The sequence below is a fragment of the Monopterus albus genome, unplaced genomic scaffold (genome assembly GCF_001952655.1).
Source record: "Monopterus albus unplaced genomic scaffold, M_albus_1.0 scaffold3.1, whole genome shotgun sequence".
Taxonomy (NCBI): Eukaryota; Metazoa; Chordata; class Actinopteri; order Synbranchiformes; family Synbranchidae; genus Monopterus; species Monopterus albus.
Genome location: NW_018127883.1, coordinates 1,885,102 through 1,912,340, shown reverse-complemented (window position 1 = coordinate 1,912,340; position 27,239 = coordinate 1,885,102). Strand labels below are relative to the sequence as shown.

The window sequence follows — 27,239 nt, the reverse complement described above, 5'->3', positions numbered from 1 at the left end:
ATGGTGGCACAGACATACATGCAACATGCTGTAATCACTGCCAGTAGTTTTGTGGTAAGTGTAACAGTGTGTGTGTGCATACAAATGCATTTTTACAAAGGTGCATGTGGAGGTGAAATGAATACATGCCATCAGGGGAATAAAAGCCAATCTGCCCAGAAGGATTTTTGCAACAACGACAAGCATCTGTTGGTTGTGTCATTCTGGGATCAGTCCCAAACCTGTCATTTCTCCATACAACTACCCCCACCACATCTGTGCCCAGCTGTAGCCTAGAAAATACAACTCCAACAAGGTTCTGTTTTACTCTTAGAGGCAGGTTGGATAAAGGCAGGCACCAGAAAGAGTATCTGAATGACTTTCTGATTTTTAAACATCACACCAGAAAAGTTAGCTGTCTAATCTGAAATTAAAACTCTTCACAACCCTTCAGGATACAGGGAAACGTTTTTCTGTATGTTTTGTTCTTTGTTATATAAAGTTATCTTGTTCAAGTGCTAACAATATTATTGGCTATTTGTAATACTTTTCTTGGTGCTTCACATTTATGATGACAGGAATTTTTAACCTTTAAATCTATTGCTCTGATCCTGACCTTCCTTGCTACTGTTTGCTTGCAGTGATGATGATGCCGAATACTGACCTAATATTCCTGGTGCAGAAGTGTCATCTCATGCCAAATATAGAGAGTCATTTCTATGTCAGGTGCCATCCATCTGACATCCCCATTAAATGTTGGTCAAGATTAAACATCGCTCTCTAAGGTTTGTTGTACACTAGGTCTTTCTTTTAAAAAAAAAAAAAAACATCTCACCTTTCCAGCAGCATCAGGCGCAGCCCTCTTCTGTAGAAGAAGACTGGCCACCTCCATCTTGCCATACTTTGCTGCCACATGGAGAGGACTGAACCCTTTCTGTTGAACACAAAACAGGACACAACATCAAGATGAAAGACAACGGAAAGTGGAGACAGTGGACATGGACAGGACAGAGAGGAATAGTATGGAGGGGTGTTCAAACAGGAAGTGAATATTTCTAGGTATTATTTCAGGCTTAGCTGAGCTGAGGTCAAACCTTTCTTCATAACATCATGGCACAGCAACCACTTCTAATTAAAAGCTTTTAAAAAATAAAAGATTTATAACAAAAAAATAATGGTCCCTATCAACCCATTCAAGGCACATTTAGTTCATACACATTTTTAAATTTGATTTTAAATGATCAGACATTCACTTAATTAACTACATGTGATACCCTTAAAAGCTAAGCTAAAGACACATATTTTTCACACATTCCACATATAATACTGTCTGTTTTATAATGTGTTATTCTTGGCTTACTTCCTGTGTGTATGTGAAGGTATTTAAAGACATTAGGTCATATTTTCCAGAGGGATGTGGGGCTCCCACAGATTCTTATTTCACGGTCTGAAACGCATGACCTCATTTCTTATGCACACTATAAGCAAATGATCATTTTATTTAACAGAGATAGGTTGCTGGAAACAAATGTTAGTTTTAAATTTTCTAAATGATGATACTTTAATTATATAGTTGTTAAACAAACATCACATGGTTCTCATCTGCTGTCTGTTCCCAGGTCAGTACAACATCATTTTCTTGAACAGATGTCTCAGGTGATGTCTCAGAAGATGCTGCGTGTGTGCGTGTGTGTGAGTGTGTGCGTGTGTGTGAGTGTGTGTGTGAGAGAGAGACAGGGAGTGAGTGAGAGGGTGAAACAGAGAGAGGCATTACGGAGTTTATCCTTCATTAATCAACTCCATTGACAGAGGTCACCTTCAGAGACAGCCCCCAGAAACATGCATCACATACATGGACAAACCTGTTCCACAAAGTTTACTTTACAGCTTTTGACTTTCATCTGTACACCCAGGCAGATGTACAACCACCAAAATAGACAAAAAAAAATTCCTGTGTTAAATAATTGTCTTAAAATACTGTGCCAACACTATCACTATTGCCAACCTATGAATGGCCTATAACACTATGAATGCTTTTGTTGTGCAGACAGAATATAGCAGCTGCACCAAAGTCTGTCTAATAAACATAAGGAAACAAGCGCCATGGAGGCTACTGGAAACAGAGACTAGTGCCCCCTAGTGAACATACATGGCACTGAAATTGATGAACTGTATTGTGATGCTGAGTTCTGAAGATGTGTTTGTCTGTTTGAGTGTATGTAATGTTATGTGGAAAAAAACAAACAAACTAAGAAATATTTAGCTCCTTTATGTTGTGCACTCATATAAAATCTTCCATCAGACCAACCTTGGTTGAGGAAGAGAGCAAGGCTCCGTTCTCCAGCAGCATGGCAGCAACATCTTGGTGTCCTTCACGGGCAGCAAGGTGAAGTGGGGTGTAGCCTGAGGTTGTGGCAGCGTTGGCAGAGGCGCCGCACTGCAGCAGCTGCTGGACGATGTCGACTTTCCCCAGCCGACTGGCGATGTGTAATGCTGTCTGGTCATCCTGTGGAGAAGGACAAAGTGATTTTTGGCCCAGTATTTTATCATTGTTTGATAAAACAAAACAGTCACAGCTTCTCCCCAAAACAGTCACAGCCTCAGCGCTCTAACCTTGGACTTGGTCTCCACCTTGGCTCCGTTCTTGAGCAGGTATCGGACTACATCCGCCTGGCCTGCCCTGGCTGCCATGTGGAGAGCAGTCTCGCCTCGCTGGAGGACACAAAAAGGTTGTCAGTGCTAGATTTTCATGTGCAGCAGTGTGGGGTTTAAACTCTGCACAGAAATACACTCTTGAGAAAACATTGTAATATGAAACAGTGCAATTATAAATGATCCACTCACTACGTTGGTGGTGTTGGGTGATGCTCCGTGGCGTGTAAGTGCATGGACAATATTTTCATGACCCATGAAGGCTGCCACATGGATGGGCGTCAGACCAGACTGAAAGTAAACAAATATGGTCATTACTATGAAGCATTACAATAACTGTCAAACCTTAGCAAAGCTGTAGAGTCACTCTCTGGATCTGGACTCTCTGACATCAAGTCCAGACAGTGACAGTTCACAACGTAGTAACAGTACAGCTCAGAATAGTTAAAAGTCAGTATAATTTAAAGAACCCACTTCTGACCAAGTGCTGAAAAGGCAGTCAGACAACAGAATAAATCGGGTCCAGTCTGGTGTACTACCTCAGTGACAGCCTGGATAGAAGCTCCATGTTTAAGCAACAGCTCCATCACTTTGACTCTGTTCTTCTTGCAGGCGATGTGAAGCGGAGTGAAACCATTCTGCACAAAGACAAAAAAGACAGACACAAAAGATGTCAATGTAAAGCCCACACCGCAGAGTCTCCACTGATATCCAGTAAGGGATGAACTCCCCAAAGCCACACAACAGCCGTGACAGTTATTCTTACTGCTGATTTTACTTTTTCAAATCATCATATCAGTGCAGCCACTCTCTAGCCTTACCAGTGCCTTGGCATTTGGGTTGGCCTTCTTGTCCACAATGAGCTTCGCTACCTTGTAGTGACCACAGTGGGCAGCAACGTGCAGCGCTGTTAGGTAGTCGTTGGTAACGTCGTCCACTGGCACATCGTGCTGGAGCAGGAGCTGGACACAGTTCAGGTGGTCCCCCTGAGTGGCCATGTGGAGTGGTGATAGGCCATTCTATAGTGGGGGGAGAGAGGGAAGGAAAGAGCCAGAGGGAGAGAAAAGCAGACAGAGAGACAAACACACAGACAGATGGACAGACAAACACATTAAGTTAGGGCATGGCCATGAGTGCACAGAAAGACTGTGAAGGAACTTGTTGAGACAGTTATGAGACATTGTTATAACAAGGCCATTAGAACAATGTTTATTTTGTTACACTGGTTGTCCTATGTGATCAAACTGTAGGGCTATGTATCGGAGGCAGGCTGTTCTGGAGAGGCCGCACAGATGCTATGGAGACAATGCAACAACACTACAGCAGCAAATACAAACCCGCTATCTGATTGGATAACAAATTTCAAATAGCTCAGTGGTTAGAAAAGTTTAGGCTAACAACTACATTACAGCATTATTAACAACATGAAGCCTGTTTAAAGTGAAGTGTGATCCAGTTTATTTTATAATTGAATAAAGCAGTGTTTCCTGAATTGATTGTCCCAGTAGATACCTTAGTCTTGGACAGGATCGGAGCTCCTCTGTCTAGTAGGATTTCTACCACCTGCTCGTGCCCACTCCTCGCCCCACAGTGAAGAGGTGTCAGACCATCCTGAAAATAATAGACAGCAAACGTGTGTTGATCAGTCATGAAAAAAAAGGTTCAATGCAGAAAAGGCAGTGAGCTTTCTTATACAATTACAAATAGAGTGGCTTACAACACTACTGCTTACTCAGTTTAGTTTCAAGCTCAGCATCATGCATTGAGCTGGATTTAAACCTGGATCCTTACGATTTAAAGTCTGTTACTCTACTGAGTGAGCCAAAGTTTGTGAGGAATATATAGTGTACATGTGACATGGGTGGTTTGGTTTCATAATTAGTGGATTATTGAATGAAACCACATAAGCCTAAATCTTACAAAATATAGTCTGGCTGAGAGTCTGACTTCACACTGCATGAAACTAGCCAAAGCAGGACATTTTTCTGATTAGGACACTATGCAAACTGGCAAATTGGTACCAATTTGTCATGTGTGTGGAGGACATAAAAATCTACCTGGTAAATTTCAGCTATTGATTTGTTTTATTTATAAAATCCAACACAATTAGTGTTGAAAATTAGGGCCCCACTTACTTCATTTGTGAACGTCTTAGCTTTCAGAGTAGTGCTGGTTTAACCATCTCACCTTGGTCTTTGCATCAATTTTGGCCCCTCTGTCCAGCAGCAGTTTGACCATGTTGCTGTTGCCCCTTTTTGCTGCCACATGAAGTGGTGTAATGTCATTCTGAATAAAAAAGAAGAAAGTGGTGTTGTGAGTCAGCTGTCAAATTAGATTTAGTGGTTTATTATTTGCATGAAAGGGAACACTTTAAAAGATCTATTAGAACACAAGTTGTGTTCTAATGCTTTTATTTCAGGTTGGTTAGCTCTAATATAAACAGGTATAAAGCAGCTCCAATGTAACTGACAGGGATGCCATTTGCAGTTCCTGTATAGTTAAGAGAAGAGACAGGATGATTCTTTTCTCTGCAGCTGGAAGTTTTTACATTGCATAAGGTACTTGACATTAGTGTCCCTATTGTCATAATTTGTTGATGGTGCTGTGACTCAACAGATGCAAAAAGGGGAAAAATGGAAAGTCTAACAATTCATTAAACTTTATGTGGGTGATTTTAAATGTTTTTTTTCTCGTGGGAGAAGCAGCATGTGCAGTCTGCAAAATGACACCCACTAATATTAATAATAGTTCTACCCACCTCCCACATTTTAGATTTGTGTTGTCACTGTAATTTGAAACCCTGAGGGTTTCGTAGTAAATGCAAACTGTAGAATGGGCTGATGTTCATTAAATGGGATTTCTTTGCAATGAGCCTATAAATGAAGGAGTGCAAGGAATACAATAAGACTTTTTCACAGAAGAGATTGAGGGACTACTCAATAATAAGTCATGGAAACCAACCACCACTATTTCAAGCTGTGTATGACAATTTTCTCAGCATATATGCCAGTGGGTGACAAAGTATAAACCAACTTAAAGTGCTTTTGTAAGGTGCTGAGATCTGGTGACTATGAAGGCCTTAACATGTGAGTCACATCAACACCCTCACTTGCCTTCCTTCTGTGTTGTTAATACCACTCCCAATCAGCAGAGGGCAGAATCAGCAGAAGTGTGGCCACGTTAATGTTGCCATAGTGAGCTGCGATGTGGAGGGGGGTGAAACCACTCTGAGGACCGGAGAGAGCCGAACAGCACATACATGCAAACAAATAAGGACACACATCATATTACAAACAGTGAAAGACACCAAACTTAAAATTCAGTAAAGACCTGGAGATTTCTAAGTTGATATACCATTGAACTCCATCAGACAACTCTACTATACACTGTTACACTAACACCGGGCTTTTCTTACAATAACAGAAAAAGTATTTTTTATTGAAACATTGAACATGGGTCAATGGCACGCTGACACTTAGAGGGGTTTTAGATTCACTATTCCAAGTGCTTTCATAACTCATAACAGTAATACACTGGGAGAAGTACACTTAAGTAAAAGTGAGTTTAATATACAACTTCATTTTGACAGAAATTATTTAGAAATAATTCCAGTAAAACTTGGTGTGCAAAACTGCCCTGCAAGTTGACCTAATGTCCATTTGTTAACATCTTCAGTGAGTCACTTCCTGTCCAAACCCCTGACGTAGTGAGCCACAGCTGTCGCAGCAGCAAAAGGACACTGGGATCAATCTGTCCAGTGAGTGAATGGGTCTTACGTTAAACTTTGTAATCGTTGAAATTCGAATGTCACATAACTGGTAATCAAGTGGGACGCAGGCTTTTCAGACATGTGTATCCACTTTATCTGTTGTCCCAAACCAAACACACAACAACAATGAGCAATTTATAAAGATATTTTACACTTCACAGTCATTACAAAAGTAACCAAGAATTTAAATTAACAATAAGTAAATAAATACATCATTTAATTTAAAAATCTGCTTGCTTGTACTACAATACATGAGTCTCAGACCAACAAAGGCATTTTTGGATGACTCATACCAGATAACTGGCCAGGCTGCCAAAGCTAGAGACAATGCCAGCCAACACAGGCACACACAGAAGGTGGCCGCCTGGCTTTGGTGTGAAGAATGGCTTCTTGCTGCCAGAGAAGCAGTGTCATGATAGTTTGTTGCTTTGGTCCCATGCAAAATGCTTTAGGTGCAGGGTTGAGGATTAGAAATATTATAAATCAATAAAGAGTCAGATAGTAAACTAATTACACTAGCTGTCTGTTGTTAGAAGGCTGGGTTCCTTTACAGCTTAATGGAGGTTTGGTTGCCATGCAGGTTATAGACAAACTGCTGCTTTTTAATAAATGATAACCACTTTTCATGCTAACGCTGGTTATCATGCTAATCAGTTTCATGGAAGGACTGTGTCGGGTCACATAGGACAACATTTTGTCAGTAGTCATAAAGAATTAGCCAGAAATAAGAACCAAAGTTTCCGTGTTGCACACCATGAAACCTTTAGAATCAAGGAAAGCCTTGATACCCAAGCCTCTAGTCTCATGATTGATTGGATCAGTACAGTAAAACATGCTCTACTCTGACTCTGTCTGTGACTAGAGATATCACTACATGAATGAAGCAATGAAAGAGGAAGACGAGACTGAGTTCAAATGGAAAGGGGATGTGATAAAGGGCTGCTGAAACACTACTGCATCAATTCAGGGGCAATTCAGGGGAAGTGTATTTTGTTTGGAGCTTTTATGAGCTGCAATGGAGAGACTACATAATGTATAGAGTAGAGGTGTACCTCTGTTGTTCTATTCACCATCATCTACAGAGTCAGCCGAGAAAGGAGAGAATGGGCAGTTAGAGAGCAAAAAAGAGAAAAGGAAACCCACTGACATGATATGGGGGAGCAGAGAGAAGGGAGAAAGAGCTCAGCACAAACTAATCTGTGGCAAAACATTCTGGACTGTTGTTATTTAAGACCTAAGCAAAGTAAATATGTCCATTATATACTTAATGTCCTGTTGAATAATGTAATTTGATATATACCAACTTGCACAAAAACAAAATGTACTTCTGCTTCTTTCCCCCTTTCAGCCTAAAAGAACATCAAAAACTATTTCAACCAAGAATAAAGGAGAGAAAAAAGCAACAAGAAACACAAATTGACAATAAAAAGGCATCGCTAATAAAAGGAACATTTAAACAACCAAAGAGATAAAAAACAAAGTAACTGAAAATCCACCACCAGAGACAGACTACGTCAGCATTGTCGCTCACCTTGGATTCGACATCTGCGTTGTGGTCATTCTGCAGGAGCAGGGCTGCGGCCTTGGTATCATCCTTGCGGGCAGCAATGTGCAGAGCAGGCAGGCGAACCTTGCCCTTTGTGTCGTTTTCCAGTAGCAGGGAGACCACCTGGTCATGGCCCTGCTGGAGGGCCACTGCCAAAGGGGTGAAGCCATCCTGCATTTGAGAGGAGAAAGGTGTCACTGATGTTTGACAAGAGCTGTAGTGCATTACTCATGATGGAACTAGGATGGGATGGTAGGTGTGACTACATGTCATTTGGCTGGATCATCATTTTGCCACAGGCACAAAGAACACAATGCAAAACCTCTGAGTACCATAAAACTTTAGAAGCAGGGCATAATGCAGGTGCCTGCAGACTGGGAACTAGATAAAACTTGATTTTGTTATGAATAAATGTCACTCAAAAAACTAAACTGGTGGGAACCACATTCTGTATACAGATACAAATCAGAGATTTCCTTATGATGGCAACTGTAGCTGAGCTCTGAATAAAAACAATTTAACCTGATTGCAACATTGTGAATTATAACTACATGCATTTCTGCATACTGTATGTCTGAATATGTGTGTGAGCAGAAGTATCTGTGTGTGCATATGTGTAAACATATTCTGTGTACTGAATACATGTCCTGAAGTCCTCTCCTGTTCTACTATGTAGCCCATAGATATAAACCAGTAGATAGGCTTGGTTATTCCATCAGCCCAATCAGCTAATGTATGTGCAAATGTTTGGTGACTGGTCATTGTGTGTACAGGTTCCACAGTGCTGAGCAATGCAAATCAGAGCAGTAACAGCAGCAGCAGCCGTGGAGAAGAGGCAGTGAGCGTAGCAGACCTCATCTGTGACCCACTCAAGGTCACTTCGCCTCCACCACCATACACTACCAATCAGTGATGCTCTGCTTAGTCCCTCATGAAGAGATGGGGAGGAAGGGAGGGAAGGAGGGAGAAGAGGTGAAGAGGGCACAGTCAGAAGAGCAGAAGGAAAAAGAGAAGTAGACAGTGAGTAGACAGTGAGAATATGATACAGAAAGGATGAGAAAAAAGAGGCAGGGAGGTAAAATACAGACAGAGACAGAGATGAAGAAACAGATACAGGCAGATAAGTGGGGTCGGGATGATAAAAGGAGGAAGGGAGGAAACAGAGGAGGAGAGGAGATGAAGGTAGTTAGTACAACAGGTGTAGAGACCACATGACTGAGGCAGAGAAAATGCATGGACACAAAACACTACAACTGTTGAGAGGTAGACTGGCACACATTCACGTTTGAGCACATGCATACACACAACAACAAATGCACATGCATGTACTGTACCTCAGTGGCCATACTCTGGCTGGCGCTGTTCTCAAGGAGGAACCGTACCACCTCCAGATGATTCTCCTGGGCGGCCATGTATAGAGGAGTGAAGCCATTCTGCACACAGCGTGGACAAAAACACACATACAGTACATGATATAACAGGTTAAGACTGAACTTTGCTGCTCCTTTGCTACATATAGATAAATGTTTCCTTATAGCCAGGTCTCTTAGAGTTGGTTGTATGTGTGTTTTTCACCAGCTGAGAATTGGGGGTGGTTTCCTCTAGTCTGCATATGAACTGCATCAGAAAAATATACTGAATTTTATGTAAACTGTCCCAGTATGTCTTAAATAATGACACTTCATTCTATCAATGACAAAACAAAACATTTAGGTAAAGTCTTTAAAGCCTTCTGTGTTGCTGTTACATCTTTGTTGGTTGTTTCAGCATTTGATAAGACCAGAGGAAGAGATGCTACTCAAAATCTTTCCTCTCAAATATAAAATTCAGAGACAGCAGGTTCCTTGCGAGGTAGAGACCTAGTTGGTATGATGCCCGACTGTGTCAGTGAGGCTTTTTCCATCTAGTGACTTCCTCAGTGTCACTGACTTCATGATACACTATCATCCAAGCAAATGTGTGAATCACAAAAGGGCAATTACATGTAAGATGTTTCAGACCAGCTGGATCTTACTGTCATTTTGACATGGTGTGTGTGCTGTATGTGTGTGTCAGTGTTGAGCATATCCCACCTGAGACTGTGCATTGACGTTGGCTCCATTAGTGACCAGCTCTTTGACAACTTCCGTTTGGCCAGCCAGCGAGGCTATGTGCAGAGCAGTGTTTCCTTTCTAGATTACAGGGAATAACCACAGGAATGTGTGTTAAGCTCTGCACCACCTGTCCCACCTTATTGCTTGTGTGTGTGTGACTGTTTGTCACTATAGTATCCATGTCAGTACTCATGTGCCCCAGTGAATCCCTTCATGCCAACCACACATTTGTACCGCTGGCATTCCTCTGGCACCCTCGTACCTGCTCTGCCAACAATGTGCCACATCCGATGCCTCACGTCGCACACATAAATGAGCTGCTGCTGAGCCTTGGTTATAAATAAAGTTACAGAGGACTTTGTGTGAGCCTGTACAGGTCCTTGTGAAGGTAAAGTCAGTCCCCAGCCTGTCTCCATGGAGCATGATCCTGGGCTCTGTTGTTTGTGACAATAGTGATCATCTGACACATGTACTGTCTACTGTAGCAGAGAAACCAGATAGCTACTTCGGCTGAAGCACAAGGCAGATTAATAAAGACACTGGTATATAGTTCAGCTAAAGACAAGAGCCTGTGTGCTTTACTGAGTTTAAAGGCTGCTCCAGAACACAAAAAACTAAGGCAAATTCTACTATTAGTTTACAATCTGAATCATAAATTGAAACCCACCATGCTTTATATTAGACACTGAAGGTCCACTGTGCAGACCCACGTTCTTGAACTGGTGATATTTTTGGACTGTTATCTTGACTGTGCTGTATTTTGTTTGTAAAATGATACATGTATGCCTATATGTATATAGGCATATCTATCTACAGGGTATCTTCAGATTTGCATTGATTCAATTCTGCTATAATGCTTAATAAATGTAAAGCAGTCCAGCAAAACACCACAAGCTACAGCCCCAGAAATGGCAGTTAAATCAACATTTCTCTGAGAGTCTCAACACTGTGAGCTTCACAAAGGTTGGATGTCTTACAAAAGCCTTAAAGGGCTAATGAAGTGAGAGCAAAGCTTTTGTTTAATTCTCCCCCAAAAAGGGCAGCACAACATTAGAGGGGAGGATAAACAATTAACTTTAGGATCAAACACACACACAGCTAAAGGAAACACTGTACTACTAAATCTGGGAATCCTCAATAGCACTGCCTCCCCGATTGTCTCCATCAGCTGCGTTAAATGGAAACTAATAGGCATTAGGGTGCAGGCAGTGGATTCCCAAGATCTAAAGCTAATCCCTCTGCATCCTCAGGGTCACAACAGAGAGAGGCTTTAATTGGGGAGAGTTTCTCCTTGATCTTGAATATTTCATTGTGTCTTGTGTTTATGTCTGAATGAGATGACCGAATGTGAGTGAAAGCCTTCTGGGCAGAAATCTGGATCATGTTTTCAGTGGCACTCCCTATTAACTCCTTACAGTATCAGAGTAAAGATGCTTCACAGGAAGAGAAACTCCTCTGATGTAATATCATACTATACAATAACACAAATACTGCAGCTGCTGCTTTTGGCTACTTAGTTTTTCATTACACACATTTCCAATAAATACATTTTACTGCTCAAATTTTACCATTTAATACTATTATTTACTTATATTTCCTCTAGCTTAACTATCTTATTGTTTTCAGCAGTGATACCCACAGGGATCATTAAATATTGAGCCAATATTAAACCCTAGCAAAGGTTGCACCTGGCAGTAGTCGTACTATAAATGCATGCTCTTTACTGCACCCATATTTTGTGCTGGATCCAAATATAGTCCTCCATAATGTCAGCTGAGCTATGATAGATGATAGGCCTTACCTTTGTGGCTGCATCAACAGTGGCTCCGAGCTTCAACAGCTCAGCAACAACCTCTACATGACCCTCTTTGGAGGCTAGATGAAGAGCGTTCAGACCATTCTGAGAAAGAAATACATTTAGTGGAGTTAATGTAGCTCATGCACAAAAAAATACTATTCTATGAGATGGTTTAATATCATAAAATATTTATATCCTTTTTGTTCAGTTACGCATGAGCCCTTGAGCCCTCAATTTGAAATTCAGCTGATGCAGCAGTGTATGGATATTTACATGTACAGAAGAAAAAATTAAAGAAACTATTTCAACCCCAAGCAGGACAGACAATTGCAGCATCTTAATAGCCATCCCAGCAAATGTACCTGGTTGCAAATGTTTATCTCAACCCCAGACTTGAGGTAGTCAAGGACCTTTTCAAGGTTCCCTGCCCGGGCTGCTCGAAGGTAACTGGCATTACTGTCAGACTGGTCAAAAGAAGACAGAGACAGTGAAAGACAAACAAAGGAAGACAAGAGAGAGAAAAAGGGAACATAAATGAATATGTCAAGCCACACACTGGACACATGCTTATCTGCAGTATCAAACAGTTAGTACAAATGCCAAAATGTTACTGTACCAGGAAGAACTCTGTCATAATTTCTCAGAACTCCACAAAACATTTTAACAGTGGAAGAAACTAAGCCAATGTCCAAACATTTTCCCACGAAAACCAATCTACAGGTCCACTGTTGTCTCAAATCAAGCCAATGCTAAAGCCCTAACATCTCAAAATGTACATCCATGAGAAAGCCAGCAGAGCCACAGCATATTATCCCAACAACTCCTGTCATTCTCCGTCACACATCTGGGTCCCAACTGAACTGTTTTTTCAGCTTTGTTAAATCCAAATGTCTCTGATTTCCAAAGTAAGGAAATTCAGCAGCTCGGGTGGTCCTTACAGTTGCCACTGAGACCTCCTCTCTTCCACAGAAATTTCTTCTGAATCCACTATAAAGCAGTTATGAGTCTATGTTGCTGTGCCACGAGAAGCAGAGCATCCTCTATTCTGCCTCGCTGTCCTTTATTTCACTACAGAAATAGGGCTTTGCTCACTAAAATAAAATGTTGAGGCAAGCATATTTTGCCCCATAACAAATGTGGTGCTCATGTGCATGAATGTGTGTGTGTGTGTGTGTGTGTGTGTGTGTGTAAGAGAGAGGAAGGAGGACAGGCTGAAGGATGAGAGTAGACCAAAAAGAAAAGATGGAGAAAGACAAAAAGAGAAGAGGGGAAGCCGTGTTTCTTTGTGAGCTCCTAGGACATCAGGTCTGACAGAAAATAAACAGCAAGCTCTGCACATTTTGTCTTCCTTCTTCACAGCAGCCTTGCAAAGAGCATTTTGTAACACTCAGCACCGTAGCTGCTGAGAGCAGGAGGGAGAAAAGCTGTAAACTAGAGGTGCAAAAACCAAATTCCCCTGAATTACCAAAAGCCCAGACCTGCTAAATTTAGCCCTGCGTCCAAAGACACTCAGGATAAACTCAGCAGAGCCAAACAGTATGACTGTTATTCAACAATGTACTCTCCACCTCCCCCTCCAACATGCTTTTCCAGAAATAACTCTGACGAACAGGGAGATTTGACCCAAAGCCAGAATGTGAGTGAACAAAACATCCAGCATCAGATTGTTCCACTGATAAGCTCTACAAAAGTGAACCGTGAGAAGAAAATATTAGCCTGTGTGTGGTCATGCACACATGTATAGACAAACCAAATAATGGCAGGTGAGGCTGTGTTAAGTGGAAACTAAGTTCTTTTCTGATTACAAAAGACCATAAATCCAAAGGTCATACATGTGCAGCCAATCAGCACCAATGTAGAAATGTCTTCTTCCTTTTTCCATACCCAAACCCCAAAGAACTCTTTGATAGCACTCATGATGTTTCTGCTCTTCTGGCTTTGCAAAATATTGTGACATAACAGACTGTCAGAGAGTCTGAACCAGAATCTGAATATGAGCAATGGGTCTGGAACAATTAATGTTACAGAGAATATGCAGCCATTAGCCTGTAATTAATAAATGCATATGGAGAAGTAACATTATAAAAGTGTAAAAGATTTAAAAGCTTACAAAGAAGCTTATGATGAACTTTGAAAACTCTGGATTCTGTAAGCAGTAAAGCAAGAATACCTGATAGCAGCTGCATGAAATCACTGCTGCACAGGACAGTGAAATAGGCTACTGACTGTGGAAACTCGAACATCCGATGCAGTGGTGTGAATCTCCTGTTGCCTAAATATAAAAGGTTTTAGAAACAGTGTAGATATACATATGACCACTCTCTGCATCACAGTTCATTTGCTTGTGTGCCAGACTGTGTTATATTTCTATTATTATGGATGTTAAATGGAAGGAAAGATATTTTTCATTTGAGCAGCGATGAATAAAACTGTTCAAGCAGCTGCAATTCAAAAACATGCCAGTAAATCAAAAGAGATGCTATAATAACACAATTAATGATCTAAATGTCTGATTCTACATCATAATTCAGCACGATAGAACTACTGTAACAAAGACCTCTACTTTCCCAGACTGAGGTTTTCTACTTGTTAGTCTTGGACACTGACTCCAAGAGTCAGTGTCCTTTGTGATGACCTGCGAGAAACTGGCTCCCAGCCAGTGTAAACCCAGCCAGCAGTCATTCAGTGTCCCAGCTCAACACCGTCACTGAAATAAACTCCTTGCACCTTTTCTCTGATACTTCTTCTCTCTGCTACGTTATGTCTACAAGTCACATGTTATCAATATGATTCATAGTGGCTGTTGTTTACAAGTTGTGCCTTGCAGGAGTGGAAACAATGTCTTTGTGATTATAACCCCTTTGTGCAAGTATGTTTTCTAAACTGGCCAAGAAACTAAAGTGCCCTGTTTACTGCTACCAATTTTTTAAAGGTCTTTCAAAAATAAAAATCTATTTAAACAAGTCCATAAACAGTTTTCAATGCCAATATAAGACTTGTTTCAGCTCAACAGAGCTGACAACATTTGTTGTTTTTAAATTTGCACAATGAATAATTTTATTAGACTTTCTGCAAAACTTTAAATACCTGAAAGAGTTTATGCCCAACTTCAGCTTCAAGATGATCTTAATAAAGGATATCAACATCAGTCCTAGTTTCATCATGACTCATTCGAGGCTTTCCACATAATACAATATCTATGTAGCGAGTGTGTGTGTGTCTGTGTGCACGTCTGCATGCCAGTACACATCCCAACAGCTGTACCTTACATAACCAGCTTGTGGAAAGCTCTCACTTTAGGAGAAGATATACTACATCTCTAAAAAAAATAGAGGTCTGGCAACATTTTGAAAGTTTTTGTTTTTTCTAAAAGGTTATTATTTTGCAGTAAACTTGTAAATATGCCCTCCTTGCAATTCCTAATGCATCTGCCAAAGCTCAAATGTCAACAAATGAAGCAATCTTCATCCAAAAATCACTATTCTTTGCTCTCATCAGTTTATCCCCTTAATGCCTGCAGTGAAATCCAGTGACCAACATATCCAACCCGCCCTAAACATCCCATCTACGTCTAACATGAGGGATATTGAAGTCTGTGTGAATGAAGTGTTACACAGGATAGGGCAAGAGATTAGTAAGAGAAATATCATTAAGCTTCTACAGATCAGAGGTTCAAAGAAATGAGGCCATTAAAGACTAGGTTAAGCCTGAAGGAAAGCATTAATCTAATGTTGGATAGAAGGGAGAGGATGAGAGGGAGAGAGAGAGAGAATCAGACATAGACGTGATAACCAGAAGAGGATGTGAATTATAACATCAATCCCATTAACACTCAAATAAAGTTAAAAAAAATCTGCTAATTTCTGGGAATGCTGCCGTAAAAATGACAATTACCCATCTCAGCTGCAATTAAAAATGCCCTCTGGTAACCAACTCATGTCTGCAGATGCTCTTTAAACGGGAGAGGAAAGATTGTAACACTACATAACAGTGAAGCCTCATTAGTGACAGTTAAAGGGCCAAAATATATACTTTTGAGCTGATTACTGCAGCTATTTCTTATTGTCAAGAGTCAGACATTACAATCGAAATCTTTGAGCAAAAATATTCAATTTCAGTCTGTTACACCAACAAAAGGCAAACCCTGTAATATAGCCCATGATTTAAAGGTTCTATATTTCCCCTGAAGGATTCCCATAATGTGTACATGTGCAGAGACAAACCTTCATTGGTCATGCAGTGAACTTTGTAACAGTGACATTTTTCATAAATGACCTCTGTTTTGCAGTATCTTATTTATTATATGCTGATCTATGGTAAGCTATTGGTATATCAGCCTGGTCAGTTTAACAATGTACAGCAACATTTCGTCACTTATGGTCTCAGCACTGACCATCGTTGAGCAGTGTAACACAAGTTTTGTACAAAAACATGTCCTTAGCTACTTTTACCATCCCAGTAGCTAATTAATGAGGAGTTTCTTCTCTTTGTTTCTAGTTTGGGAAAAGTTTTAAGTTGGAAGTTGGATGACAATTCAGTGCTATATACTAATTTTAACTCAAATTCCAAAGTTGAAGTTTGATATCCAGCAGCACACATTTTGTATCATTTCCTTTTAGGTCAGATGGGTAAGTTATATTGATTTCTTGTATATTAACTGCAAAACACAATATACTGTATAACATACTGCATACAGGTAGTATGCAGTGGAACTGGGACACAAGCTCTGTCATGATATAGGTTTTTGGGTGGTTTACATCATTCCTTCAGTTTAAGTGTGGTGATTCATGATACTTTAGAGCTGCAGAGGATTAACTTTCATTTCAGCTGAATGTAGATTTGGCACTTCTCCTCATGTCATCAATACAGGCAGATGATATTTAGTTGTACAAAGAGTGATATCCCCAGGCTGCCAGACAGATGATGTCAGTTTAGCTCTCTGCACTAAACATTTAACAAAAGTGAAGCTCACACAGAGCACATAGCATTTTGCATGGCAGAATATGTAAACATATTAAGTGTCTGCACACACTTTTGTGCATTCTTCACTTCAAGCACATGTAGGTAAAAGTATGCACACACAAACACAGACATACAGGGAATATTGATGTAATTGCTGTAAGCTCTGGGTGAACTGAGCTAGCTCAGAAGAGAAGAGCCAAACCAGCAGCAGCTGCATTGTTTCACTTTGTCCCCTGCTCTCCTGACAGCACAAACACTCAGCGCTCCACAGCTCTATGAGCCACAACGCTAGGGACACCCATTGGCAGGCTACAACACCCAGCAGTGCCAAAGAGCCTCACCCCACCAATCATCACACCTCTCTTCCTCTCAATGCTAAATATGCAAATCTACAAGATTATAACTAAATTTCAAAAATATGCTTTATTCACTTTCCTGCTATGCAGAGACTGATACCACTCATGTCTGTACACAAATTATGATCTTACCACCAGGAGATGGTTTGCTTAGCCTAGCAAAAAGACCTGAAGCAGGTGGAAGCACTTATCCTGGCTCCGAGGAAAGGAAAATGCTCAGTAATTAAAATATTATATCTTAATTATCAAACCGGTGTCTGACAAAGTAAATTCCCAATATGTCAAACATTCCCCTAAAGACAAAGCATCCAAATTCTTTACTGAGACAAACATATCTGTATAACATGAATGCACACTGTATATTTTGGGTGTGCAGATGCATGGGCAACTAGGCACCAATTTTCCTAATATGAAAATATCATGTATATTATGACATGCACTTTCTAACACTCCCTCAACCACTGCTCATCTGATTGTTGCAGTTCAGCTGACTTTCCATGGTCATACACACCCATTCAGTTATAATGCTTTATACAGGACTAGTGATTTGGTGCACCACTAAACTCACAACATCCTTTGAAAAAAGTCAATAAACCCTTTTTTTGTGTAAAGATAATACCAAATACCATCACAAATCTAAGTTTCCAGAATTAAAAAATACAACTAAAAGAACAAATCTAAATGTTAGGAATACTCACTTGTGTCAAGAGGACAGCACCCTCTTCCACAGCCATGTTCACCTTCTTTCCCTCCTTGTTTCTCTCCTCTGTGTGAAGAGGAGTGAAACCTGAGCTCAGAGTAGCAGCTCAGCCAAACAGCCAACCAGTCATCTATTCATTTAGTCACTTGGTTAGCTAGCTTTATCCTTATCTTCACCTCATGGGAATCCATCCCACTCAGAGGAAAGTGCAAGGTGCCACTGGCTCAGGTAACAGTAAATAAATCAAAGCACATGAAGAAATGCTAGCATAGGAGGTAGAGGATACAACGGCTCCTTTCACTGTCCGGCCGATGCCCCACACATAGATAGAGATAGAGGAATGGCAGGAGGAATCAAGTGAATAGGGGGAGAAAAGAAGAGGATGCTAGGTGGAAAGGGGATGAGAGGGGGTTTCTCTGACACTCCAGTGGTGAGTAGACAAAGCGCTGAGCGTCTTTCATGGTGCAGAAAAGACACACACCAAATCTCTTCTGCTGCCTATCTCCCTTCCTGTCCCCTCTCTAGCTTTCTCTCTCTTTTTTGAAACATGTCAACAACAGTAAATCCCTTGCAGAAGCTGCCCCCTACCCCAGTAAGCACCTTCGAACAGGGTAGGTGCAGGAAGAGCACCCTGACTTACCATAACAGCTGAGGGTTCTCCCTCCCTATCTGCTTCATTCCTTTTCTTTCTCACCTTCATTTTCTCTGAGCGGTGGGGTAAGGGGGTGTCACTGTGATCTTCATATCCAAGGTTGGGGAGGAAAGCAGGGAGAGGGGCCAAACTGAAAATAGCAGCTGAAACAAATACTAAAATGATCTCTTGTTATCCCTCCCACTTTCTGGTTCACTCTCCCTGCCTCCTTCAGTCTCTGCCAGCACGCGGTTTTTTATTGTCATCCTGCTTATCAGCTTTTTCCCCCCGAACAAAGACCAGTGTGAGTGTGTGTGCTGTGAGTGTGACCTGGGTGCATAAAATCAGCCAGGGGGATCTCACTGCATTGGTGCTGTATGTTTCGCAAGGTTAATAACAGCAAAGAAAGACAACAACAATACCCCCACATGCACACACACCCCAGCCCCCAGCAATCAAATGGGACACTGCAGCAGAGAGATTAGGGACTCTTCCTTTGGTATTAGGGATACCCTCTCTTCTTCTACCTCCTGCTCCTTAGCTCCTTAGCAGACACGCCCCGCTGCAGTCGATGAGAAGCTGCTGTTTGGGCAGCGGTGTCTGTAACGTCTCACACACACATTAATGTACAAACAGGCAGAATTTACAGTCTCCTGCAGCCATCCATCCCCCAGCCACAGCTTTCACCTTCTGCCTCTATTCCAGAGGAATGGCATTACTTGCACTATGGGTATTTTCCAGTGCTACCACCTCTTAGATGAGAGACAGGGTATTAAAAACAGTCAGCCTAATTCAAACAGACAGTAAGACAGACATCGGTGTGCGTAAGAGCTGACAGAGGGAGTGACAGATGCTCTGGACCAGAAGAGGTGAGTTCAGTATGTGATTGGTGGATCACGGGCCTCTTCATGCTAACACTGCAGTGAGCAGCCCTCTTTGGAAATGACACGGTTGCCATGGCTACAAGGGATGTTACAACAGAAGAGGAAGGGAGTCAAGCCTACTTATGGAAAATGATCTCCTTTGGCTCAGTTGTGCTTGCATACAGTACACAAAGCACCCTATCCCTATCTCAGCACCTGTTGGCAATTAGACACACACAATATTGCTCAATACATCATCTTTGATGCTGGATTAATTTTTCTTTAGGTGACATTTGTGTGTTATGAGCAAGTACAACATGTATATAAATGTTTCTCTTAGAGTATATGAGCTTTTTTGTATCTGCATCTTGTTTTTGCTTCTGTTATTCTTTGCAATTCTTGTATACTTATTTAAAATCTGGGCTGAGGTTAGACATGCTACTTGCTATCAGTTGGAAACATTAGGGTTTGTATTGAAAAAAACAACTATACTATATTATTACTATCACCATACAGTAATAATACAGCAGTAGGTCTATATTCATCCAAAATATCTCCATGCAGGTTGTTCTCTCCTGGTTTCAGAAATGTAATGGGGAACCATCTCAGAGGAGCTGTAAAGTATCACACCACCCTCTCTGTTTGGTTAATAGTCACAATATTTGCAGAGAACTTACAACACATACACACAGTATACACATATTTTCTGCTCCTGCTGCATTGAGCTCCCTCAAGGGCACAGCTTCCTGGGACACAGAACCATAAGGAAGGGAGGGAAGTAGGAGAGGGGGGGAAGGGAGAGAGCTGAGAAGGCAGAGGATGGGTAGAGAGGGCAGAAGCAGGTGGAGATGAGAGAGGGAACTTGACAAGGAAAACAGGTGAACCATTCAAGTAGAGCAGTGAGTGAATTAGCAAACCATAATGCTTATTTTGAGGCAGTTGGATGCATGCTGAGGTGATATACAAAAAAAAAAAAACTATATCTAGTTGTGCATTCTACTGCTGCTGCCCACATGAAGGCTTCTGACTCTCTGTCTAGGACCTGGGACAATAATGCTGACACTGACAGGGAGAACTTGAATGCTGCATTGGATTTCATCCAACTGACTTGTCAGCTATACAGGTGAAATACACACACTAGTGCACCAAGCTGGATCAATAGCTGTCCCACCAAATGTCACCCTAAAACTGGCGCCAGAAGAGCAAAGCTGTGATATTGTAAACTAAATACAGTATATTTAGATTTAGGACTGGTGGGCTTTGGAACAAAAGAATTTGCAGACATCATCGTGGTCACTTGTTTTTATTATTTTATTTTATAGAAAAACAATTCATAAATTAAAAATCCACAGATAAATCAATAATAGAAATAATCATTAGTTTTAGCTGGAAGTGCGAATAAAGTAACACGGAGGTTAAACACAAGGCAATCTGAGGAAGACACAGCCAATGACAGAGGCAAAGAGCTAGAAAACAGAAGGACAGTGCTCATGGCCAAGCAGTGACAGGACACTAAAGATAACAACACATCAGAGTTACATCTGGCACGGAGTCAGATACATTAAGCTCTTCCTCCTCCCGCTCCAGTTTGACCTGCAGCAGACGCTGTTCACCAGTCAAACACTGGACTCTGGTGGACAGTCTCCTGCATGACATCATCGCACACTGTGATATTATGTGTCCACATCTGGAGTGGGTTTTTTTTCCAGCTGTAAGTAGGAAGGGTCTTTTGGTCATAAGAGTGCATGGTCTTTGTAACACATAGCCACTTGTTAGTATAAAAATGAATGAAATTGTGAATTTCTTTTCATCACTGCAAAAGTATAATCAGTAGCTAAAATATCACATCAGTTCCAAAGCATAATGTTTAGGAATTAGAAATACAGTTTAAATGTGTCTTTTACTAATCAGACCTCCAGGTCAAAGCTAGGCATTGTATCATTTCAATAATCCATAGTTCACACTGCTGAGAAGTGAAGCCACCTTCAAGTAAAGACTAAAAGTCCATAAACCATTTTAAAACACCTATTGTGTCAAAAAGGTAGTTTTCTACAACAACATTTTCTTATGAGTGAGTTTCCACTTTGTGATACTGTGATGGACTGCTTCTACCCATGAGTTTCTTTTTGATCAGCCTCATTTCTCCTCCATCCTCCCCTTTGTCTTGCCCATCACCATTCAGCATCTCTAAAGTATCCAGCATCTTCTGTGCCTATATGACATATGTGACTTTTCTACATGCGAGCCTGGGTCCTACCTTCCTGGTGATTATTAAACAAAATGTGACATAATAAGCAAAATGGGATCATGTTTGATAGACACATTTGGTTGTGATGCCTTTAAACTGAGAGAACTTGAAGAAACACTTGCAGAAATTCCCCTGATAAATCATTAAGCCTTGCAGTTTGAAAGATGGCATATGAACACATGCCCATCTGCCTGTCAAAAACAATGTTGTAATCTATTAAAACGAAACATTTTCCCACGGCTAAAAGCCTAATGACAAAACCGGACATTCATAGTCAAATACAGTCTGTCAGTGAAACGAAACAAAAACTGTTGTAAAAGTCATTTCTGCCATAACATTTTGATAGCACATAAAACTATCTATTAAACAGTTTGAGGTCTGTTATTTTGGCCTGACGAGTAGGGCCGAATGAACAAGAGAGTGCTGTAACTGATTTTGCCTGATCTTTGGCAGGCACAGAGCACCAGACGAGAGCAGACCACGAGCCATCTGTCCCCCCTGACCCCCACTCAGCTCCACACAGCATGCACACGCACACACAGTCACGTACGTGCACACAATGACCTAAACTAAGCATGCACACACACAGATTGCTTAGTAAACATGTTAAAATTAGGGGACAGTGTTCTAATCCTCCATGAGCACCCTTTGACACAGGGCCAAGTGGACCAAATGCTTCAACCAGACACGGAGGATGTCTGAGATAGAAGGAGAGGAAGACTGACAAAAGTATGACAGTGAAAGGGCATACACATTTCATTTATACTCATGTTCATTCAGTTTTTCTTACATTTGTTTCCTCCTCTACAAATATAGAGGTTATTACACTACAGCCTGCTATAGTGAAGTAAAGATCTTTCAGATTGTAGCATTTCTGAAGGCTATATGATGCTGAAACAGCCAGCTGCCCCTCTGGCAACAGAAAAGAAAGGTCTACTGAATGGGGAGGCCCAAATCCATAATAGCAGCATTCCCCCAATGTGGCAACAAGACAGGAAATGGTAGTGTTGAGAGTAAAGAAAATCACCTGTGTTTTGGATGGTCAAGATATCCCAAAAGACAAACCACTACAGCTGCAGTGTTTCTTTAACAGCAAAAGTGCATTTTGAAACATTTCACCTGTTTAAGTCAGAATTCTACAGCTCACTCACAATTTCATGTTCATCTGTTATTTAACTGGGACTGTGACTGGTGGGAAGACACCACAAACTATGCCATATCAATCCCCTTAAAGCAATAATGAAGCCATGACCATCATCATCAATCCCTGAGGTCACAAGAGTTTAGGGGGTCAAACGGGTCAAGCGTGGCCTGAAGGAGGATTTCAATATATTCAAGGCAACAGAGGAGTGGAATGGCCATTCAGTTTGTCTGCTTTGCATTTAGATTAATAACACCAGCAGATGTGGAATGACTTGAGGTAGAATGACCCTTAAAGTCACGCCATGTGGCTAAAAGACAAAAAGGAACATAAAAAGCTTTTGCTGTTGCTACCTCTTTCTAATGCAGACTATGTTTATGAGCAGTGCCTCTCTACCAACTGTGCTGTGTTTAGTACAGGACATGGGACATGGAAGCCGATAGAGGGAGGGTCTACAGGATGATCCTGAATGTCTCTGTCCTTCTCTGGGTTGATTTTTTGTGCTATTTTCTGTCTGCAGAACAGTGCAATATGAATCTGATATGAAGTAATACAATAACCTAGACTTTGCTTTACACTGCTGCATCCTCGGGATACACGCCACCTCGTTGAGTTCACATATGGATGTGTATCTGGTGAAAGAGTTTGAAAGAATGCAAGTCAACATTTTATGGCTCCTAGACCTCACACTGCACAGATACATACAGACGGGGGACACATTAAAGGGAATGGTCTCTTCCAGGATGACAATGCACAAGGGGTCATTGAATGGTTTGATGAGCATGAAAGTGATGTGTATTCTATGACCTTCACAGTCACAAGATCTCAACCCAGTTGAAGACCTATGGGAGATTTTAGACAGCATCATCAAACACCAAATGATGGAATATCTTTTGGAAGATTGGTGTTCATCTCTCTACTAGAACTCAGTGCCATGGTGCACAGGAACAGTTCTGTATGCACATGGTGGCCCGACACCGTACCGAGACTTTTCAGTATGGTGGTTTATCCTTTCATTTGTTGCCCCTCTGTAGGTGTAAATGCAGCAGATGTTTAGTGGATGCAAGTCGTCAAACAGAACTGGCTAATGGTTCAGCTGATGATTAATGCAGCTCTTCCAGAGGGCAAGCTTTGGATTAGTTTTTATCCAGTTTGATGGTACTTTGCATATCCTTCAGGATGTGGTTTACAGTTTAATGTAACTGACAAAGAAAACAGCAGAAAGAGCAATTAAATGACCAATATGCTGTTTAAAAGCACAATGCCACATTTTGGGAAACACACTTATGAGTTTGACAGCACTCATGTTGGTAGGTAGAGCTTCCCCCAGCAGTCATTTAGCTTAGCACAAAGACTACTCTGTCCAAGGCGAGAACATCTGCCTTAGGACCTGTAAAGCTTGTAAATTCACACATTCAATTTCATTTGTTTCGTCCGTACAAAAACTGAATAATAAAAAAAATCATGATTTTACAAGGGATTATGTGCCAATGAAAGTGTGAATTTCTGGGGAACCGGCAGTCAGTCTCAATGTTGACATACTCCTTAAACGCATCACATACACAATAAATCAAATATCTGGGTGAGAACTGGATGTTGTACTGTGGTTTGTATATCACTGTGTAACTGTCATAGTAGGTAAAAGGCTAAAGCCAACAGATGAATGCTGGCAGCTCGTACTCTATTGTCCTGCATGGCAGACATTTTTTTATTGTGGGCAGCAGCACTTTTACTTTAGACTTGTGTTTCTCCTGTAGCACTAAAATCTGTGACTGACATCCTTATGAATTGTTCCCTTACCCCTTTATTATGAAGGCATGTCAGCTGACTCTCTCTGAGCCCCCCATCTGCCTCCATCCATCACACATCCAGAGGTGACTGCTCATCGAGGCTGCAGCCATGTGTGTTCTCATACTCACTTAAAAACAATGTGTATTCATACAGAAAGCAATCTTGAACACAGACTCTGTGCAGTGCATTGCACATATTGTACAAAGCAGCCTGGATCATAACAATATTAGCATCACTGTGACACTGAATTAAACTGCTGCATCTCAGTTCTGCCAACACATCATAATGTGACATGAGAGGCTCTTTACAGCCATTTTATTCAGTTAATGTCACCACATAAACTTATCGTTAATCCGCAAGATCTGAAAAGCATTTAAATCGATTTTAAAACAAAACACTGCATCTGAGATTTCAACAAGTTTTAATGTTTAAGACATTGATACAAAAGTCATGCTGACCCTGTGAGATGAGGAACAAACGCAGCCTTTTCTTTTTGTTTACTGTGAGTCATTTCTGCTTAGTTCAAACGCTTCTTCTGGTCACTTCAGCAGGTGTGTGTGTGTGTGTGTGTGTGTGTGTGTGTGTGTGTGTGTGTGTGTATGGTTTCCTAATGGCTGGAGGTCCCAGAAAAGTTAAAAGTGCACTGTAGGTGTGACGATGGCTGACACACAACTGACAACCTTTGAGTCAGCAACACGCACACAAGCACGTATGGTGACAGCAACCTGGTCAGCAGCAGCACTAACAACAGCCTGACTCATATTGCTGCATCTCACTGCATCAGATCAAGCCTGATGCTGACAGAGAGAACTTCACACAAACAAAAAGGACAATGAATTGTCTGCTTTTTAAAACTGTAGTATATTATTTCTTCCATCAGCCTCTGGGAGTGAATCCTACAATAAAACAAGCTGTATTATATTGATTACCATTGATTAATCTGTCAATTATTTTTTGATTAATCAAATCATCACCATCATCATGGTTTTGTCTACAGAGTTCCTATTTTGTCCAACCAACTAAAGCTCCACCACTCCAACCTCTTCTCTCCCAATACCAATTGTGATACCTAACATAATATAGGATTCATATTGATTGGAGTCCAATCAATTTTGCTCTCAACTACAGTGAACAAACAGACTACTAGCAATGTTGCACCGCTTGTTATTCACTTCCCTCCAAGTAGGACAGAGATGGTTGGGATTGTACGTACTACTGCTAAAGACAGATCAGAGACAGAATGATGGGCTGTCTGCTTTCAAAACATCATCCAGAAAGGAAAGCGAAAATATCTGGTGTGAGATTTTTAATACGGCAATACACATCATCAAGAGAGCTGACTAAAAGTTGCTGTAGTGCTGTTCTATTTTCAGCATTTGTGAAAGCAGCTGTAACTAAACAGAAACAGAGATGCACCAGACAAGGAAGAGAAAGGGGTGATACTAAAGATAATGTGCTAGCTACGGTATCTGTTCAGTGATGCTGTAGAAAAATTATTAATTGTGTGGGGAATGAGAGAAATTGCCATGACTCACTTATGTCTGGGAGAATAGGCTCATATGTTAGTAAATAAATGACTGTGTGAGGTGAAAGCTGATAAAGCTACTGTCATCATCAGCATAATAACAGTTGTCATCCTTGCTTGATGTTTAACATTACCAGTTAGTTTCTTTGGCGATGGATCTTTCTTTATTCTAGTAACACTTAATGTGTGTGTGTGTGTGTGTGTGTGTGTGTGTGTGTGTGTGTGTGTGTGTGTAAAGGTCTGCTTTTCCAGTGATCTGACACATAGCCAGCTGAGTAACAGAATGCCAATCCCACCTTGGAGCTACAGTCAACCTTTCCACATCTTTTGGCATTATCTTGCTTAAAAATGTAAACTCCCGGCCAATGGATGACCAAAAGAATCATTTCACTGCTTGTTTTATTCCCCACTAAACAACCCAACACACCCAAGGTCACACACACTGTGAACACACAGAATATCCATGCTATAATTACACTGCAATAAACCTTTTCACACTAAATTACCTTCTTTAAGATGCAATGGAGTCATTCCCTCAGAGCCAAAAGCAAACACACTGTACACTATATACAGTATGTTGTGACAAAGTGGTAGTAAGAGCCTGTGTTGTACCTGAGTCTATTAGGTGGGCATTACAGGAGGTTCAATGTGCTTCAGAGGATAATAAAGCATATTTCAGAAAAGAAATGCAGTGCACAAAAACAATTATAGCTTAATCATTTACAGTGAAAAAGGAGCAAAATGATAGAGGTTTGTGTGGCAGGATGGATGGCATGTGGACTTCCTAAAGCTAAAACTATTCCCCAATACAATCAGCATCAACCAGGGTGCATTGATGGGCGTTGGGATGGATAGATAGTATAGAATGGATGGGGGTGGGGTGAATATTTTCTCTCCAACCATTACTCTAGACCTTTTTCTATTTCAAAGCAAGGCCCTGCATACACATCACTTGCTGCCACCTCCTCCTCCACACAGCCCCTCTTTCACTCTCCCTCCCTATGTCCTTATCCTCTCCTTCCCCCTACATAAGAGAACTAACTGTGAAGAGGTGTGATTACCATCGATCTGTCCTAACACAGCCCATTTCCTCAGCTCCAGAGCCTCTGAGCTCCAGCCTGTGTGGCCAGGAGCACACAGTCCTGCCCTTTCATTGGGCGGGAGGCTTTTTCTGGGCGGGGGGGG

The 27,239-nt window shown here is 41.2% G+C and overlaps 1 protein-coding gene across 1 annotated transcript in view; it reads right to left on the bottom strand.

Annotated features, from left to right (window-relative positions):
* The window catches only part of LOC109959636 (ankyrin-3-like), a 79,097-nt gene that overhangs the window by 44,761 nt on the left and 7,097 nt on the right, over nt 1–27,239 (bottom strand). The window contains exons 2-15 of the mRNA XM_020599162.1: nt 12,200–12,301; nt 11,841–11,939; nt 10,019–10,117; nt 9,281–9,379; nt 7,932–8,117; nt 5,777–5,858; nt 4,819–4,934; nt 4,144–4,242; nt 3,453–3,650; nt 3,171–3,269; nt 2,824–2,922; nt 2,593–2,691; nt 2,288–2,485; nt 815–913 (exon numbers count right to left, since the gene is read on the bottom strand). Of these exons, the coding sequence (XP_020454818.1) occupies nt 815–913; nt 2,288–2,485; nt 2,593–2,691; nt 2,824–2,922; nt 3,171–3,269; nt 3,453–3,650; nt 4,144–4,242; nt 4,819–4,934; nt 5,777–5,858; nt 7,932–8,117; nt 9,281–9,379; nt 10,019–10,117; nt 11,841–11,939; nt 12,200–12,301 (1,674 nt within the window). The remainder of the gene's footprint in view (nt 1–814; nt 914–2,287; nt 2,486–2,592; nt 2,692–2,823; nt 2,923–3,170; nt 3,270–3,452; nt 3,651–4,143; nt 4,243–4,818; nt 4,935–5,776; nt 5,859–7,931; nt 8,118–9,280; nt 9,380–10,018; nt 10,118–11,840; nt 11,940–12,199; nt 12,302–27,239) is intronic.